The 21,044-nt window shown below is 37.2% G+C and overlaps 1 protein-coding gene across 10 annotated transcripts in view; it reads right to left on the bottom strand.

Annotated features, from left to right (window-relative positions):
- MAPT (microtubule associated protein tau) overlaps positions 1-21,044 on the bottom strand; it is an 81,664-nt gene that overhangs the window by 21,895 nt on the left and 38,725 nt on the right. For 5 of the 10 annotated variants that reach the window (XM_007422381.4, XM_088143389.1, XM_088143387.1 and 2 more), the window contains 6 exons: positions 20,729-20,791; positions 10,485-10,540; positions 8,975-9,172; positions 7,753-7,885; positions 6,539-6,592; positions 4,373-4,638 (listed from right to left, as the gene is read on the bottom strand). In XM_007422381.4, the coding sequence (XP_007422443.1) occupies positions 4,373-4,638; positions 6,539-6,592; positions 7,753-7,885; positions 8,975-9,172; positions 10,485-10,540; positions 20,729-20,791 (770 nt within the window). The remainder of the gene's footprint in view (positions 1-4,372; positions 4,639-6,538; positions 6,593-7,752; positions 7,886-8,974; positions 9,173-10,484; positions 10,541-20,728; positions 20,792-21,044) is intronic. The other 5 variants (XM_088143386.1, XM_025177645.2, XM_088143390.1 and 2 more) reach the window with 3 other exon arrangements.

Raw genomic sequence — 21,044 nt, 5'->3', positions numbered from 1 at the left:
GGAATGTCCAACTGGGTGTAATGGATTAGTTTGTAATATCTATGTTACTATTTTTGGTATATGAATAAGGGATTATTATTTCTGGTAATGTTTAATAGTTTTTTGGGTTTAATTTTTTTGTAATATTTAATTGTTAATTGGGTTTAATAATAGGTTGCTATCTCAGGGATGATTAGTGGTTAATTTTTTATTCATTTGTAATGTTCAATTGTCAACTGCGATGAGATTTTGATTATTAAGAGAGGGATTAAGGGGATTATGTTTAAATGGAAAGGGGGACTAAATGCTTATGTTGCTAGTTATGTTTGTTAATCTTTACACCTTTTGTTGATTAATAAGGAGAGATGAGGATTTAGAGATGGGTTTATAGAAAATGGGGTGAAGTATGGAATGAAGATGCATAGATTTTAAAATACATTGTAGTATTTTAAAAGACAGTGATAAATTGTTAATGTTGTATATAGTTGCTGGGGATGAAGGAGGAAGCTTCTTACTACTTTTTTTTTGGTGGGGGGATTTTTTTTCCCTTTTCTTTGCACTGTCATATTTTATTAATCTATTTTTGTATTTGATTTTTGTATTAGTTTTATTTATTTTATATAATCATCAATAAAAATTATTTTAAAAAACAATAACCTTCTTTCTATTCATTCCTCTCTTTCCTCTCAATTCTCCGAAACAGCATGGAGAAGGAATAGGGAGTGAGCTGTGTGAATCCACAGATCACCATACAAAGAACCACAATTATTGGTAAGCACAACTTGTCCAACTTATTTATGGCCTCTGTCCAGTAGAGGTGCACGTGGCAGATATGCTTATCTACAGGCAGCAGAACAGATCTCTGAAGACAAAACCAAAGGTAAGTATAATCAAGAAGTGTCAACCCTTATCCAAATAATCAGATGCAGTACTACGCAACTATGAATGATTTTGACTGTAGGCTTGATCTGCAAAAGTCAGAAAGAGAATAGGAGAAAAAGACAACTGAGGAAGTCGCTCTACCATAATGACTGAATGATTCTGAAGTCTGTCATTCCACCAGCTTTTATCACAGACTGGTTAAACTACAAAAAATGTAGAGAAAAGGCTGGTAAGCCCTTCCTAAAAGTAAAAAATGAGCCAGAAAAAAACAGAATGTGAATTTGATAAGATGGCAGAATTACAAACCAATACCATTATCTGAGATAGAAAAGCCAGATCAGGGTAGAGAATCTTTAAGATTCTTCAAACCTGTGATGAAAAATTCTGGGAAAAATAAACCAAGAGATGGGCAAAGGGAATCCAGGTCTGGAACACAGATCTGGCTGAGCTCTGTGAAATTAGGTCTCATTTCAGAAGCAGCTGGAGAGGAATCACTTGAAAGAGGATGAAAAACCATGGCTTCTCAACCACCATGAGGTAATTACTGTGCACACAGATCTGACAAGACAAAGGTCGCTGTGACCTTGGAGAACACTGAAAGATAAAGAAAAACACAGAGCAAGGCTCTGCCCTAGCATGGTATTTTACGTTCCTTAAACAGTTGGTATTACTCCATGCTCTGCTGCAGAACACAGCAATGTGTGTTCCTTGTTGAAGTGAAAAGAAACCCATCAGCTTCCCAATGACCAGAGAGATGATGGACCACTGTGAGAGAAGACAATTTTAGGTGCAAATGGATTAGCAGGATTCTGAGAATACTGTCCCTATCAAATGGACCGCTACAAATAAAAAGGAATAAAAAGGTAGCAGCCCCAGGCTTTCAGAGTGAGAGGTCTAACAGAATGAGGAGTTTCTCCTTGCCTGTTCAGTTAAAAATCTGAATCAATTGGTTCAGGCTTGAAATGCAAAGTGTTTTCCATATTGATAGAGAGTACAAATAAAATAAATGAATACAATAAGTTTGAGGGTCTTCTGGGAAGCAGGCTAACAAGAGTGGGATTTCTGGCTGTTACAATGAGCTCCCCAACTCTCCTATGATGCAGCAACGGTGAATGTGCAAAAGAGAAAAAATTGATAGAAACTGGCTGAAGTTAGTAAGTTTTCTCATGGGAATGATGGACACCCAATAGAAAGATCAAATGCATATGCTGTGAGTTCAGTTAGTGTTCAGGACACAATGCTGTAAAACTGGAATTATCGATAAGGCAAAAGGGAATACTATGTGGTCAAACCACAAGGTCTAAGTACAGTTCAGGCAGAAATACTGTTTCTCCATTTAAAAAAAAAAAATCATGCCCAAGTGATGGCATCCTGTTTTATGGAAGAGAAACTGCTTGGATTGAATGTAGACAAGCCCAATGACCTGGAGTTGATGAGATGCTAAGATAAAATAACAAAGAAATAAGATGAGATGCTAAGAGAAAATAACAAAGAAATAAACATGCATGACTGAATTATCACCAATTGGAAGCTAACCTTAAATTATGCAAAAATTTGTGTTATCATGCCATTTACAGAATTGGCATAAAAGTGCTTTTAATATTTCACCACTATTATGTGATTGCATTAAGACCACATCTAAAAATAGGGGGGAAAAAACGTTAAATTAAGAAAAAGAAAAAATAATAGTGATAAAATTGCATCAGCTAGAAAGATCCAAAAGGCATGTTATTTTTAAAATTATTTTTCAATACACCCTTTAATTCAAGTCTTCTTGTATGAATATTTTAATTCTTAAAAATAGAGGCAGAAAGTGCAAAGTTAGAAAAGGATCTAACATAGTGCCTATAACAAAGTGTTACCAAAGTATAGAAGTATGAGAAATGGCTTGCCCATCCAGTATATCACTGCGCAAATTAAAATAATGCATTTTTAAAAGAAGAGTAGAAGCAATCTAAACCAAACACAATTACACTGTTATCATATCCTCTCCAACCCAGTTCTGAAAAAACCTTCCCAAGGCAAAAATTGCTTTGGAGCCATAGGCTGCTAACCATATGCACCTTCTCCCAGAATTGAGCTGCAGCTCTGGAGGATAGCTATATGACCCTGGGAAAAGATGCAGCTGTTTTAAGAAGCTGCAGATAGGTGCTGCATGAATACTTGCAGATATTCCAGAACACCTTTATACCGTCTATCTGAAGCCCTGCACAACCCCACTATATGCATGATTCAGGTTCCCACCTGATAGAAATAAATGGGGAATGCATAAGAGTGGTTGACATGCTCTTGTAAATTAATAGGTGCTATGTACCCTTTAAGAACGAAGCACTGAAACTGCACACAATAAAAATCTAGGGAGCAGCAGCAACTGAACATAAGAGGATGGAAACAACCACCAAAGAGGCCCAAAGAGAAGCCTATCCTATCAGCCTAGGAATGAAGATGAAGTTATTCATATTTCATGTAGTGCCCTCTGATCATTAAAAATGCTGGTATTTGAAACTGTTCAGTGACATGGCTTAGGAAACTCAGACAGAAGTTACTAACTCGCACAGACTAATGCTAACGACAACAACAAATAATTAAATAGAAAATTCTGCTACCCTTATATTCTAAATAATTTGTGGCCTTGTCCTGATATCACGGTGTCGGATTTTAGAAGAAGAGTGCTTTTCTAAACATAGCACTCACACTTGTAATATAAGGGCAAGATGATGAACATCTCGAGTAGGGTATCGATGAACCTAATTATTAAAATCAGAAGAAAAAGGTTTCTCTGTTCCTACTAGCGACATCTCCAAAGCCAAACACTAGATCCTGAAAGAGATTCAGAGGGCAGGATTATTATGTATCTAGGCAAAAATCAAGTACTATTTGTTCCTCCTAGAATTCTAGCAATAAAGTGATCTTCCTAGATAAAAACCACTGTGTCTATTATCATTCCTTGCTAGAACACATCTCTACCCTATACAGGCAAGATGAGAAGTCTATGCCGTTCAAGATGCTGCTGAACTTTAATTGTCAGCAACCCAAGCCAGCACAATCAGACAGAGACTGAATTATTGAATTATTCTTCAATGTAATTTCAAGAGCGTAGGTTCTTCGCACATGATGTATGTAGCGCTGTCTTGTCACTGCTGTGGATCAGTGCTTCTGTATATGGCTTTAAAGACCTGCTCTCTTATGGGCAAAGTATTCAACAGATGTTCCATTCACTTCACTACCCTGTACATGCTCAGTTTCCATGTATTTTCTAATTTGGAAGAAATACTTCACATATATAATGGTAATGAACACGTGTCATTTCAATAATGTTGAGTTCCTAATCAATAACCTCACACATACACTACTCGAGATGTTCTACCAAGTGAAAGTGGCTCATAAAGCTGAGAAAGTCTCACAGGCAAGAAATGCAATGCTGGAATTGCGAAGAGAGAAAGAGTGTACACTGTACAAAAGTTGTCCTGTATATCTGTTTCCATAGACATACAAGCTGTGTTGGATTTACCTTTCCACCCCCAGGTTGATGCTTCAAGTTGTCAGTGGAACCAATTTTGGACTTGACATTCTTCAAATCTGGCATGGGGATGGGTGCTGTCTGCAAGCGGCTCTTGGCAGAAGAAGGGGATTTTGGTGGTGTACGAACCACTGCAACCTTCTTGGGCTCCCTGTTTGGTGGAGTTGGCAAGGACGGTGTGCGGGAGCGACTGCCAGGGGTTCCTGGAGATCCAGGACTGCTGTACCCACTTCTATCTCCAGACTTGGTTGGTTCACCTACAATTTGAGATTGAATAGGTTTTAGTTGCTGATTCCAAATTTTACTTCTTACTATTCAATAAGCATGAAAGAGTCCATGTAACATCAAGAAGATAATGCAGTATGGTGCTATTAACCTATTTTGTACCCATAAAAATTGTCCCTGCAGAATGTATTCAACATCCACAATATAAGCACAGTGTTCTTTTGAGTGTAATTCTGTAATTATGCCATTACATCATTGCAAAGGCACAACTCTGTTACGGTTGCACTGTAATTAACAAAATTGTCATGTACCAGTAAACCTGGAATATGTGGAATTAAACCATATTCAACTGTTACCACTATGAAAGTGATGATGATACAAATTAGAGATTAAGTGTCTTTTTCAATGCTTGCAAAGTCCAAATGACAAAATAAAATTTAAGATGTCCTAACCTTCTGGAATAAGTTTCCCACAAGATCTGATTGGCCTCTAATTTAGTCATCTTCCAGAAGATTGTTAAAACATAGCTGTTCCAGCAAGCCTTTGGAGATTAATATCTGCACTTTGCCTGCCATCTGTTTAGCAGTAAGTTACCCTAATTCTATATTATTTTTAATAAATGATATGATGATGTTATTTTTTACAACTTAGTTTGCAAATTGCCTAGAGGTGAGCAACTGTGAATGCAGAGAAGCAATGGAAAATAAATGAATACACTTGTTAATTGCACCAATTTATTTATTTATTTAGAAATTTTAAGTGGAATCAGATTATTAGTAAAGCAACTATTGGCTTTATAAGTATCCAGAAAATCTTACAATCCACTGGTTCAGTATTGTGCACCCTGATATTCATGCTACCCCCTACTGTAATAACTGTGGCATGGTATTAGAGAAACACTGTATTTTTTTTCCATTTGACTCACTACAGGCCCATTATGCTACTTTCACCATAGAAAGTCTGGATTGTTCCATAATGTGGATTTTGAAGTTTCAGTTATGAGTGGATTGTGTTAAGTGGGTCAGTCCTGTGTGTAACAATATCCAGAAATCACATTAGCTCAGTTCTACCGAGCCAAACATCTAACCCCAACCAGTGCTTAACAAAGAACTTAAGAAAGATGAAGATATGTGTCTGGGTGTCAGAAGACAAATCACCTCTTTTTTTCCTTTACAAGCTCAAGAAAATTCCCTTAAAAGAGAGAAAAAAATATATATTTTACAACTATTCCTACTTCAATTACACCATGTACAACTACTGTTAGACACTCATAACTATTATTTGAAATCCAGCTGCTAGGGGACTAATTGGAGCCTACTAAATGAAGTATGCACCTTGACGTCAGTTTGGTTTCTAAACACTGAAAATGTAAGCAAGATTGAGCCAGGGTACCTTATGGCCTGTCTCTTTCTATAAGCACCCTTCCACACACTCAGATGTATGTGTATTGTATATGTAGGTATTTATATAGCCGCCCATCTCACAAAGCGACTCTTTTATTAACGTCCAACACTATGCTCTGTTCCTGCCATCTGCACTGGGCTGCTAAGCTTGATGACTCTGGGGCTCCATCAATGGTCCTCTTCCTGGAGTGGTAAAAATGTTTACTATTTCAGTTGTGGGGAAATGCCAACTGAACGAGCGACCACTGATGATGCTGTATCCTGCCAATTTTATTTATATGTTTAAACTACATAATTATTTTGCCCAAGTGCCTGTGTTTGTGTGAACTATACTTTAAACTGTCTTCGCACTGATGCCTCTTGTCCTTCCAACTGAAAGGTAGAACAGAATGTTTTTCATTCCAAAGTACTGTCTCACACACCAGGTGGAATGTCAGTATAAATATCAAGGATCTTTTAGGTCAATGCCTGAAAAGTATCTTAGGATTCTTTAGGAATAAAGAAGGAATAAAAGAAAACTTTTTTTTACCTCTCTCAGATTTTGCTGCTGTGCTAGGGGGCCTTCTCTGCTCCTTCTTAGCAGCTGAAAGAACAAAAATATTCCTTCACTGAATCATGACTTTTTAGTGTCTTTTCTGCTCTCAGCCAAACATTGGAATAACTACTACAAATTAGTGGCATCGTTCTCAGCATTGAAATATATGGAAATAATGAATTGATCGCCAAACATTAGGAAAGTCGGTTCACTAAGATCTGTAGACTGCACTAGGTTGAGCGAAAACTTATGATCACTGAGCTTCATTAGGGCTGTGCAGCATTTCAGTGTCAAAGGCAAAGCGGTGCACCGGTGCACCACAGGGGCACTCGTGCAGCACCTGTCCTCATCTCCTTAAAGCAGCTGCATCTTTTCTCAGGATTGCTCTCAGCAATTGTAGTGACGGATTTACTCCGCCTGTAGAAATAAAAGGCTACAGATGCTTCTGTACAGACATCCTCTAGCATTACTAATCATGCAACATTTCTGTCTTTCCTTTCTTAATTGGGAAAGCAGAAGCTTGCTATAAGCAGGCTGACATTTTGTGTTTGAGGCTGCAAAATATAAGTTTTGTTTGGAAACATCCTACTTGTCATGCTAAACTTATAAAGACTGCTTGAAACCACTGTTATTTTTACTTAAGGAGGTTTCCATGTGACAATTTGAGCTCTGTGTTTAGGGTGTCTTGCAAAGAACCATGGAAAGCTTTTCCCAGCGATACCATCTGTGTTTCGTGTGTGTGAATGGTTTCTTTCCTTGTTGTGAACAAATGCAGCTAGGCCCTAAGCAAGGGCTAATTTCTGCCCTTCATTTTTGTTTGAATGGAAGGAGCACAGGTCAGCTCTGATTGCTCCTGCAATGGCTGCAGTCAAGTTGATTGCAGGACACTGTAAGAAAGCTCTGAGTGTTTGGTGAGGGGAGTGACACAGGCCATGAGGAAATCCCTTGTAATATTAAGCTGTGGTAACTTTAAGCCTTTCCAGGATAACCTCCCATTTTGAAGGTCTGTCCAATGGCATTATTTTCAGTCACATGAACTGCCAAGGGTGCACTGAAAAATTTAGATTTTCTCCTGAGAAATTACCACAAAATTAATTTCACATATTTGTATGTAAAAAGAAGTCCAGTAAACCAAAGAGTCATATTTTTCCTCTTTCTCAAAATCCCTCCATCCGGAACAGAATGAACACATAAACTCCTTCTCTTACTGAGGCTGGGTGGAGTCTTAGGAATGGTGGGAGTTTTGGAAGGGATCCGAGATGCACTGGCTGGGCTCTTCTGATTCTGGGGCACAGCAGAGCGGGGAGTGGCTATCTTCGATGCACTTTTCATATCCGGACCCTGAAGATGCATTGAGAAAGGGCAGGGGTTACTGTACTGCTAGTGAACCTAAAAAAAGAACAAAAAATTGCTAAAATGCTCCCTATCTTTGCAGAGTTTTCAGTCTACGTCTCCTAAATAAATAAAAGTTCACCAAAGTCTAATGTTGTAGGTCCTTACTGTATTTGATGCTTTTTGAGTACAAAATGTCTTCTTTGCCTTTTCTTCACTGATTAAGAATAACTTTGTGAGAGAAATCACTAATCATTGTCACAGTGACTCAAAGGGACTTTACACTAGCAACTTGTTCAAAAGCAAATCAACCTGATCAGGTCTAACAGGCTGCATCATATCCTCTCCACCATGGTACAATGTTACTGAAGAGAGGAAGGCTGTTTATGTCATTTTGTCCTTCAGCACTCGGGCACATTGGCGGTACAGTAGGTATCCACATGGCTATGCCATCAACTACACTCAGGGACTGATTCTTTACACCAATTCCATCAAGGTTTTTTTCTGCAACACTGAAATCTGATACCTAGAAACAGACAACAGCGCGACTGTTGGCTCTCCATAGTTGACACTATGCAATTTTCTCTGCCGTCTGGAAAAACTGAGCAACATTAAATCCAAACTGGGGCAAAACAGGTGAAGTTGGTTACAAAAACATCAATTAGTCTTTTTCATTCTCCCTCCTTATTGCCAAGCTGGGGAACTGCAAATGAGCTTGAACAGCAAATCCTCACTGAAGAGCATAACTGGCAGTTACTAAATAGCAGTTTCCTTGGCTTCAAAGTGAGTGTAGCACATTATGAGTTCATTTAACTAGGTCAAGCAAGTATTGCTCAATTCAGTTATAAAGAGCCAGTGATCAATCCTAGCCTAGTCACTCAAGTGGCAGAGGGACTGCATTAGCAAGACATTACTAAATGAGTAGCCATAGTTAGACATAATCTAGTAAAGGTAATCCACATCTCCAACCCTAAGGTACAGCAAGGTAAATAAAATTAAACATAACTGCATAAACCAAGTGGCCAAATTCAAATAGGAAAGAAATAATCCCCCTCCCTTCCTCCCTGCTTGGTTTTTTTTTTTTAAGTAATTCCTTACCTTGCTTTTTTTTTCTTTTATTCCTGTACTGGTTGATCGGGATGCGATAGAAGAGATGCATTTAGGGGTGGCTGCTGATACTGAGGACTCAGGAGGGTTGGAGGGTTTTTTCAAAGGGATAGAACTAACAGAGGAGCTGCGTTTGGGGTTAATGGAAGATCTACTTTGCGGGACTTTGACAGAGGAAGATATAGATGTCTTTAAAACAAATACAATTAAACCAAGGATTAGCATGAAAAAGAAAAAAAATGAAAAGTAATAAACTTTAAAAAAATGGTGGTTAAAACAAAATAAGAATGACTGCTGAGTCAACCATGTTGGAATCAAACTAAAAGCTAAATGAAATTACTACTTTCTCCTGATCTATGAAAACGTAACAAAGGCATATCCTAGCCCCTATTTAAGGAACATTTCATCCTTACAATGAACATCGCAGGATTTGCAAGTATTTATCAAATGATGGTAAAGAAGTTTTCAAATGTCATATTAATTATCTCCATGCTGTTAATTGTCATCATAAGTCGTACAATTATGAGACGGGTAATATTTCTCTTTATTCCGCATCAAAACTTAGCAAACATCCACAGGTCTTCTATGTTAATTAATGTGGCCCATACAGGTGTCTGAATTATTTTCCTTTTTAGATTTATGCTAATTTTAGAAGACTGCTTTTTTTTTTTTTTTGCAATCCACTACAATATTATTCCTGAAATAAAAGTTCAGAGGTTTCTGAAATATTATGGCCAATAAAATGGTTGGGTACATCCTAATAACTATATGACTGGCAAATATTTGCTAGTTAAGAGGGAAACTGTTTTTAATATGAACATTGTAAAACGATAAACTTAAAAGAACAATCCTTAGATAATTCAGCTGACCCAAGGCTGCAGCTCTTCCAGTCATGCTCCTTGCCTGAACTAGTATGTGTGTCTGTAAGAGCGGTCCGCCTTTTGAGCACCCCGTAGCAGATTCAGTACTTTATTCCTAACTGTGCTAAAGTGAAAAAACTACTTTGCAAACCTCAGTCACAGGACAAGTCATGAAATCTGCTGTACAGCATGACACAGCCGCAACAGAGGCTTTCATTCACAATATCCTTTATTATATGTCCTTTCTAGTTTGCTCTGTCCCCTTCCATACTAATTACTGTAGTGGGTTATAACTACAGCAGCCCTTTCTTGCTTAGACTTAGAGAATGAAAATGGCCCTTTTGATGCATAGGAAAACTATTTGTTTTTAAGAGAATCTTGTTTCAGATTATGGACTTTGTTCAAAGGGGGAGAGTGGGGAAGTCAGATGAGTTAATACTACAATTGGAGAAAGTGTCTAATTTCAAAACAACTTCCAGGATAGTCTTGGATAGTCCTGGATTTTAGATGCCTAAAATGCATTAAAGTTTTTTTCCCCTGTCATCAGAAAGAAAACAACCTGCTCTCTGAAGAAAAATGTTTCAAGGCAGAGCAACGACAGAGGGAAAAGTATACCTATGATAATCTACTCAGCAACTTACCTTTGGTTTTGGCTCTTCAATCTCAATTTCATTTTTATCTCTGTTGTCAATGTGAGCTGAAGAAAAAGAAGAAAAAAAACCCTATACTTATTTTGCTTTGTGGAATAGATAAGTGTAGTAATCAATTCTAAAATAAATTTGGAATATGACAAACTATTTGGACAACTATCACATACAGTTCTCCTTTGCTCTTGTAAAAGGGAATCTCTATTTCTTATAGAATTATTCTTCTGTTTGCATGGTTGTTCTCACTCTTCTTTACACTAAGTTTTAATGCAAACAGCAAGCATGCTTTGTCTCAGATCAAATACTCTGGAAAATAAACAAAAAACAAAAAACAAAAATCAAGCCAGCTGTATTGGGAAACACAAAATATTATATGTGTTCCCAACCAACTGAAACCATTTTTGGCAGCTCCTGCAATGTTTTTGTGCGAAGCTCTGTTTGCAAAGTGATGTCAAGAACTGGCAAGATCACTGTGTCTTTCATGGCTAGAGCAAGAGAGCGCTCTGATCAGTGTCTTGTCATTTTTGAACACAGATGGGACAAGAATGCAATGCTTTGACTATCTGCAGACAATTCCTTGAAAAGAGAGCAAAGCATTTAGAAGGTATTCCATTTTACTTTAGAGTGGCTAGTTTGCCTTCTCCATATAAAAAAAACTCTGCAGCTTCAGAAGCATATAATTGGGGTAATAAAGGAGCTTGCGAGGGGAGGGGGATCATGCTGTTTCACAAGCACAATTATTCCCAACAGAAAGTGGCTTTACCTCCTCTGGGCCAGTTTGGATCTTATGATAAAGTTTGGCAGAGCACTTAATAGGGCAGCAACAGCTAGAAAAGGCCTTTCGCCTTCATGCTGTAGTTTGGTTCACGTTGTCTGCTTGGCTATCTCAGGAAATGAAGTATTCATTTTTGTGGTCTGTTCATCTAATCCAGCAGGGGTTTTACATCAAAAGATTTCACAATGTTCAAGTCAATCCCGTTGCAGACTGATTATTTTTAGACCATTTGTAATTCAATATGTTTTTCAATGTAGCTGAACCGAACTTAGAAAATAACCCTACTGCTGTTTGCTAAAGGAATAATCTAACTCAGTTTAAAGGTACCAAGTTGTGTTTCACTGGACAATAGTACACATATTTAATTCTCTCACTGAAACAAAGAAGATTCATAGTACCTAATTGATTGCATTACATGCGTGATGATATAGAGAGAGTAAATCCAAAACAATGCATTCCACAAGCATGCCTTAGTATACAGTAGTATACAAATATAAAAATAGATTATAGATTTATAATATTAATACTGTATAAAGTTTCAATTTTAGAGAATGGAACTTCTGTCTACATCTTATTCAGTTTTCTTTAATTAATTGTTGCTTAAGATTTACCATCAGTAAAACACCAGTCCAAATCCATACTTCTAATGTAAGATTTCCTAACGACAGTAGAGGTGGTATTATTTGACTAGATTCTCAATTCTTTAAAAAAATAAATTGGGAAAAGTAGAGGAGGAGAAGAAAAACCCTTCTCTCCACATTAGATCAGTACGCACCTTACCCCTGAAAGTAAACAATGCTTTCTTAAAAGCTAAACTATTCAAAGGCTCAAACATTCTTCTGTACAAACACTGTTAATACTTTTTAGTAAGTTATGGATCCAATAGTTTAATTTACACAGATTCCTATTGACTGAAATAGATAGTTGTCTGGAGAGCTAAGAGGACATTTTACAAAAATGGTCCGATTGATGGATGCCACTTTTAAGAACATCTGTTTTATCCTTGGCTCTAAAAGAAGGATCACACCTCAAAATGAGAAACAAGCCCCCAAACAATCGAAAAACAATTAAATAGGGCTTAGTGTGGGGCACAGTGGACTATGTGGCTGAAAGAAACAGGACTTAAAAGAAGCCATATTGTTCCAAGGGAACACATAGTATTACAGTTGTCTATTTTATAAAACACAGTTTTGCTTACCTGTAAATTTTGTATTGTATGATTTTAATCGTTATACAATTAGTTTTGTGCTTATACAGCTGAGAAACATCTGGCAGCACTAAGATAAAAGCAGGCATTTTACCCTACCTCATCTTAAGGCTTTTCATATGTCATTTCCTGCTCAGTTCCTTCTGAAAACTGCAGCGATTTTTGTTCTCATTATGTATTTTCCCCTATAGGCCTTTGATGGGCAGAGAGAAATCAAACAAAGTTCTGTAGTGGAAAATGTGAGAAGGCCATATGACTGCATTTGAACATGCAGAACTATGTTACAACTATTCTTTTTAAAGTTCTTCGACAATTCTACAGTCCCACAAGAAGGGAGAACAGCCAACTAGCTCAGCTAAGTGATAGTTCTCATATAAACTGAATAAATAAATACTACATAAACTGAATTCACAATACTTCTGCAGTCCTTTTGACTAAGAATTGTGCTTTATAGAAGATAAAGTGTACATCTTTATTACTAGTTTATACATAAACATGGACTAACCCTCTTCAGAAAGTGAATGGATAACTGACTAGTTCGACAAAGCCCTTTAACCAAGATGGCAAGGAAAAATAACCCAGTTTACGACACATACAGATAGTGTTTCTAAGTAGAGAAAGTTCAGAAAAATATTTGAGTTTCTTTCTGCCCACCTGAAAAGCTAAACAAAACAGGCAACTTTCCCGAAGTCTTTGATTCTATAAAAGGAGAAATCAAGGACAAAATGTAGATCTACATTTTCCAACCTTTCAGATATGTTTCATTGAGTAAGGTCATAGAAGATCAGAACCTCTATCAAATAAATCTTCAGTGACCTAAAACTTAACTTGAACTTTTAAAGACACAGCAAGAATACTGTATTTTATTCAAGAGAGCAATCTTGACATTACAGATTCCTAGCAGGTCTAGAGAAAAATATTTAGCACTCTGTAGGGCAGATCAATCTCGTTCTTTTTGATCACTCATTTTTGTGCCCAGCCTTTCTGTCAAGAAGTGCTCAACTGTCACACTCTGTGTGCATGATTTTCTCTATGAACAGTTAATTGTTAAGTGTGAACCAAAAGTTCTCCATAGTTTTTGGAACAAGAAAGCAGAGGTGGGGGAACTATTCTGCCAATTCTGAAGCAGAGGGCATGAATTATGGGAGAGGGAAAAAAACACTATGTAAAACTCCTCTCAGTAATGATCAGCTGCCAACTACCATCACACCCAAATCTCCACCCAATTACTATATGATGGTGATGTAACATTATTTTGGCAAGGGTTTCAGAGAAAAACGAGGGGTTCCTCTTAGAAATCTTCAACAGGATCGTACACCACCATGTAGTATCATTCTGAGAAAACAATGTTGTTTCCTTAGCAGGTGTCAGCAGAAAGATTGGAATAGGGCCATCCAAAATCATTACCATTTATCAGGATGTTACTTTCAAAACTTGTGAATGAGTTTACAAAAATTACTAGGATTTGAGGATTAAAAAAACTGAACAAATCTTTCTTAGGTAAAGTAGAGTTTGGTACAGTCCATTTGAGCGAATAAATAAAAAAGCAAAGCAAAACAAAATATGGAACTGCAAGAGGGAGTAATAATTTAAGAGTCAACTGTTTTGCCCTGATCCTTGGGTAGCTTCTGAAATCATCTTTGTTATTAAATTTGGTTATTATGGTATTAGATTTTGAAAGCCAGTGTGGGATACTAGTGAAGATGCAAGACTAGAAGTAGGAGGCCCCGATTCCGATCCTCCTGTAGACACGGGAACTGGTTGGCGCCTTTGGCCAGTCATTCTCTCTCATCTCTAGACTGGAAAGTCAAAAAATATTTATCAACCAACCTGCATTGGGCCAGCATGGTAAATAAAAGTCTATAACTTTCAAGGAAGAGGCCTTCATCCTGCAGTGATGATGGATTTGATGATGAGGATGAGGATGTAGATTTGGTTCTTTTGTTTGTCTAAACATAATCCCTGCTGTTATTTCCAGTAAATTTGATAATGAATAATAATTATAATTACTAGTACAAATCATGGTTTAAAAACTATGAAGCACAGAAAGGAAAAACGAATCCTAATTTGCAGGAATTGAATGTGAAATATTTAAATTGGCTCTTTTTCAATGCAGCAACTAGAAAGACTTTCAAACATTAGGACCCATTTTTGTTCTCTATTTTCTGGATTTTTTTTACTTTTCCCTTTCTCCTTTTATTTCTTATTAATATATACTAGATATCAAGTCTATAGCTCTTTATTTTGTTAATTTAGAATATCATTTAATACTTGTAACTAATTAATTATATTGATATTTTTGCTTAATGTTTAAGTTAATGTTTAATGTATCTTCATCATCAAACCTTTATTATGGCCTTTAGGCCAGTAGAACAACAATAAAATACATAAACCTGTAATATTTTTTTTTTTTTAAAAAGACATAAAATGCAAAGAATGACATAAAATACATTATTATAGTGACTGTAATACAGATAGCAGTGGCAATCAAAATTGTTGATAATGATGAATGTTTAATGTATAAGGAAAAATGGGAGCAGAGATACATTTCATCATTGAATATATTCACTATAGAATATCTCAGATAAAGCAAACGTAACAGAAAGGGGAAAGTGCATAAAATATCATTTGGGGTAAATAAGTGAGAAAGAACAGCTGCATCCATGCAAGGAAAACATGTAGCCATTGTTTTGAATGGTTTTATTTGCTAGTAACTTCTAAACCTCTAACTCAAATCATCACAAGGGCTTCATGAGGACTAGTTCATTTGTTCAAGGGTTAAAACACTATGGCCTTTTCATACACTGATATAAAACTCTATGAATTTGGGCTTCCGGGGACAGCGATGGCGGACTGAAGACAGCTCCACTTTCGCAGAGCTGATGACCGCGGTGAAAAGAGCAGGTGGTGAAGAGATCGGCTCCTCAGAACCCCTCTCCCAATTAAGGAGAGGACAAGGATCGCCAACAAGTTTGCTCCATACAGAATTTCCCTGCAAAGAGATTGCAAAATAATGATCTCCAGCGGGTTTGAGAGTTCTGGGAGCCAAGAGGAAAGCATCCTGCCTAAACCGTAGTTCAACACCTTTCAAAGAGACACTGAGTTCACCTTCTTCCTCTCTTTATTACTTTAGGAAGCTGCTTTTTACAGATTACTTAGAAGAACCTTCCGAAAGGCAAGTTTTATTACACCAGGACAATCTCCTTCTACCTTGGGTGAAAGAAGCTACATGTAAGTCTAAGGATTAAAAAAAAAAAAAAGATTTACATTTTGAACAGCAAAAGGGTTTTTGGAAAGTTAAGGGGCTAGATGGACTTGAAAGAATATTTCCTGTAGGGTGTTTAAAAATTACTAAAAATGTACATATGAAGACTTTGAAATCAGTTGTAAGAAATCTTCCCATGAGAAAGTCGCCTTGTCTGGAAAATAAACAGACGATAAGGGGACCTGATTGAAGGAACCAGAGAGAACCACCAATTACATTTAAAGGGGAAGAGACCCATTAATACAATGGAGCAATACTATTTGACTATAGAAGATATTAAGGTGGTTTGGGAGCAATGTACTCAAAAACTACTTAAAAGACTAACAGAGGATACAGAAGTACAACAGATTTCATTGGAAAAAATGAAGATTGAGGCCGATCTGAATGTGGATTTGGAGTTTTTAAAAATGCTGTATTATAAAAGCGATTTGGAGAAAGATGCCGTGGATCTGAAAATGGAAAAAGACACTAAAATGGATTTACAGATGAAATCAGATGATGTCATAATAATTAAAGGGGACATACAAATAATAAACCAGAAGAGTGATTTGGAAAGCCTTTTTATTTTGAATTTACAAAAGGGATGTGTTAAACAGATGAAGCTGTGTCTGAGAAGAGACAAAGAGAAACTACTGAGGCTGTTCCTGAAAGCAGACAAAGGGAAAATCATAAGGAATCAATTTGTGGGACATTATTTGTCAGGATTAAAGATTAAACTCTTTAAAAGTAAAAAGAAGGTTTATAAAGTGAATCTATTTGACTATGGTTAAAATATAGGTTGTGGTTTCTCATAGTTACCAATGGGATTTCTTTTTGACCAGGACTGAAGGATGAAGTTTTTAGGATTTGTATATCAGTGGGGAGAGATTTCTTTTGTTGTTGTTGTTGTTTTTTTAGAGAAAGTGATAAATTGGACTATAAAATGGATTTTTTTGATTAAGGTTAAAATACTTATGTTATTATTTCTGGTAGCCCTAAAGGGACTTTCACTGATTAGGATTGAAAGATGAGTTTTTACAATTTGATTATTAATAAGAGATGAGATATGGGAAGATATACTGTATATATATTTTGAAATACTAGAGAAGATATTAAATTACTGAAACTGTTTATACTTGTCTGGAGGGAGGGGGGAGTCATCTTTTATATATCTTCCTTTTTCTCTCTCTCTTTGCACTTCTCTTTTTCCTTTCTTTATAATTTCCTTAGTTTGTATTAGTTTTTTATCCTTGTATTTGAAAACTCTAATAAATTATAAAAAAAATAAAACACTGAATTCCCATTATAATTAAAAGAATACTGCATAAAATTGTAAAACTCCACCTCTCTATGTCTGTCATTTTTCACTGAGGTCACCCTTGCTACTGCTTTAGAGTAAGAAGGGGGTTCCACACCCGGGGGGCAAATTGTCCGGCCCAGTCCTGCTGGGATGGCAGCTTGATGCAGAGTTAGGAGTGCAGCTGCTCCTTAGCTTGCCCTGCCCAGGGGCAGAGCCACATTTCTCACGCTAAAGCCATAGCTACAGCTACCCTGTTTCTGGTTGTTGCTCTTCTGCTTTGTGCGAGTGAGGCATGAACTGCACACAGTTACTGTGAGGGCTGCATGTAGTCCATGGGCCCTAAGTTTGAGACTCTTGTTTCCAACAAAGAAGTAAGCTTTTTATAAAGCTGATAAAAATGCCACACTAGCATTTTTGTTTCCCATCAAATCACCGAGTGAATGTCAAAGCAGCAGCATTCTGGGGAAAGTGTGTTATCCTGCTAACGGTTCCAGCAGCTGTCCCTTCATTACACAGAACAAAATCATACACAACTGTGCACTCATCTTTCAGAAGTGCCAACAGATTGCCATTCTGTTTCTCTGAGGAACTGCTGGCAACTTGTTTTCTGAGACTTTTTTTCAGTTCTGTGTTCTGGTCAGTATCCAAATCCTTTCTACTTCTTTTACTTATTTGGCTTTTCTTTGGGACATGAGCTTCAACTTCAATTTGATAAAAATGCCAAGAGGAATCCAGTTTTGCTAATGGCCCAACTTTCTTTGGGCAAGAATGACTCTTTCGTCTTGGAGTGCCCAGTAAATTGTTTCACTAGTTTCTCAATTTTCACTGTTTCTGAGTCCAATGGCATATTCCTTTAGAAGACCTCTAAGTAGGAGGAGACACTACTGTAGGTGGAAAACATGGAAAGCCAATTTCTCTTTTAGATTTCTTCAACAGTGTCATGTCCTGATTTGAGGACAATAATACTTCTGAGCCCTCCATACTAGCTGACCCAGGCCTTAGCACAAAACCTGGGCCAGAATTAGTCCCCAGTGTCTATGACAATGTGCTAGGAACTCTGCTCTAGACTCATCACAACACCCATCTCCAAGAGAATGTTCCAGCACTGGGCTGAGTATCAGAAAGCAGAGAGGAATACTGGCTTATAGTGGAGATACCCTGGGGATGAAGGCTTACTCAAGCCCAACATGCCTTAATGATTTTGCAGTTAGACCAAAATTAATGAACATCAGCTGGGTATGGGCAAAACAAGTACAGCCTCTGGTACAGCCTTGTTCAAACTGGGTGCCTTTCCACGGGCATATGATTCTGAGCAATGCCCATGCTGGCCAGGGAATTCAGAGAGCCCAGATTGTGGAAGATTAATTTGAATCAATTTGAGAATAGCTCACTGCTAGATGCAATTTCTATCACCTGTGAACCTGTACAACTGGTTACTTTGGCTCCTTGAACCCAACAATCACCTGACAACCTGTGTTCCAACTCTTTGTTGCATGAACCATAACCTTTGTTCTATTTTCTTTGCCATTTAAATCTTTGGATAAGGTTGGCTTTTGATTTCTGCATCAACTTACTGCTTCTGTATGCCTTTCTGGCTTGCTCTTTTTGGAACAAGACCTCAAACAGCATAATAACACACTGTTCCCAACCCCTGACCTTGATCAAAGACAGGACAAATCGCTAATTCAAGTTCCATACCGTTTTTGGAGAGTGGAGGGTGGGGAGACACTGGTCTACACTTTATCAATTTTTGACATCCTCTGTCTGGACTCTCTGAGCTATGAATAACTCCTTATATTTATCCTCAGTCAGTGGCAATGAGGCCATGTATGACAGCTCCACACAATCTTTCTCTTTGATTTTCTCTCTATACAATATTTTTTCATCACCTAATAGTTTAGACCAGGGGTTCTCAAACTACAGCCCGCGGGCCGGATACGGCCCGCCAGGGTCATTTATCCAGCCCACCTGCCTGATTGGCCGCTGCTGCTGTCTGTCAGAAGCGGAAGTGTCAGGGCTGTGTCGGGAGCTGCCGGTGATGCACAAGGAGGGAGATCGCAGAGCTGGACTATTCTATATGACAGGTATGCCGGGTCCGGCGGCTCTCCTCCTCTCCTCGTACTCCGCAGGAGGGACCCTCATGTTTTTTTTCAAACTATAGTCCGGCCCCCCAACATTCTGAGGGACCGTGAACTGGCCCCCCATTTAAAAAGTTTGAGGACCCCTGGTTTGGACCGTGGATCAACTCAAAAGGAAAAGCTACAAGAAATATGTGGAAAGCTCTGTTTTCAATTAAATAATTGTGCAGGTTCCTAAATAAGCAAGCTCGGATGTGTGTGTGTGACTTGATTTTTATCTTATTTACAGCAGCATCCTGAATTAGCTCCACTCACTCCAACTAACAACATAACAACACAAGGCATGATCATGACAAGGAGACAAGAAAAACTGAGTGCTATAGTACTATTAGCTATAACCAACATCCCTTTAATCTAAAAGGCCATTTATTGAGCCTAAAGGAGTTCTAAGACCTTATTAATTTGAACTATTTCAAATTTAAGGTAGGGCAAGAAACACAAACCAAAGAGTCTGTCTTAACAGTTATTTTGCATTGTCACAAAATAAAAAGTAATTATTACAATTATTTTAAAATGATAAATTTTGAATATGCCCATAAAGCACCTCTTTATTTAACACATCCTGTATCTTTATTTTTTTAAACAACTAACTATTCAAAGTTGGTAGCACAAATACATCAAGAATGTTTATTAGCTATTGGAAACATTTATTTTTAGTAGCCGTAACTATTATACTATTTATTATTTTATTATTTTATCTCGATGAAGCAAAGTTTACTTCTTTTTATTTATATATGCTCACTTTTTATGATATGATCCATAGCTTCAGACAATGTGATTCAAATTATCAACTACCATCTTCCTTTATGTTTTCTCCAATCATTTTCGAGACAGGTAGCCAAAATTCTAAGACAGCACTGACAGCATGGCATAGATACAATAGCCCAATTTAATTGTAACGACAAACTGTGCTTTATCATTGTGTCCAAGAGCCTCAGGTGTGTGCCTTCTCTTCTCCCCTGGCCTGGCTATGAGCAACAGGAAACAGAATTTGTTTCCAATTTCACTTGACCAGTGTTAAATATGACCCTATAGTTAAGGCAATTAGGTTCTGGTAAAATAGCTCAAATGTTTAAGCTATGATGGAACTACTTTCAATTAACCACAGTTAAGACTTAATAATCTGTCCAGGTTCAGGCGTATACTGCAGTTAATAGAACAGCAAGTATATTTTGTAGAGAAATACTGCTTCTGTTCTTGGTTGCAAGACGGCTGCTTTTAGTTCAGATCTTGTTCACCAAAAGCAATTCACTCTACAAAACCAAACTGAAAATGAAACCTATCAATTATGGAAAACAAAATTCAACTGCATTTTTAACTGGCCAAGAATTTGGGAGGGTGAGTTGAAATAATGGATGGTTGGAAACTGTGCTGTTTATAATATACATTTATACTCTTATTTTTAATCTCTTGCTGCTTTTATTGTTTACATTTATTTTTTGATTGTTTAATGCTTTTTTATTTAGCCCACATCTCTCTCTCACACCACTAAGCCAGTACATAGTCTGATCTAAGCAATTTCCAGGGTCAAAGCACTTTTTAAATACATAGGAAATAAAGTTTACTGTGCTTACCTTGAGCATCCCCGGAAGCATGGTCCTCATGGTTAGGAGTACAAACTATGCCTGCTTCCTCAGCTAAATTTTTCAAATTAAAGATGGGAAAATGGTTTCAACATTAAAAATATTGAAGACAGAGACAGACAAGACAGATGTTTCTATTTTTTCAAATCATATGTGGATATTTGGAAATGTGTGGCAGTACATTAAATGAAAATGAAATTAAATGATGAAAAACATTTCGGCTAAAATAAATCATATCTATTCCTGAATCCTATTCATCAATGATACACACATACCTGAAGAAAAATATAGTAAAACTGACAAGGTT

Source organism: Python bivittatus, unplaced genomic scaffold (assembly GCF_059951505.1).
Source record: "Python bivittatus isolate LINGU-HERP-01145 unplaced genomic scaffold, Pbiv_v1 ctg000410_np1212, whole genome shotgun sequence".
NCBI classification, from domain to species: domain Eukaryota; kingdom Metazoa; phylum Chordata; class Lepidosauria; order Squamata; family Pythonidae; genus Python; species Python bivittatus.
This window is presented reverse-complemented; position numbering and strand designations above follow the sequence as displayed.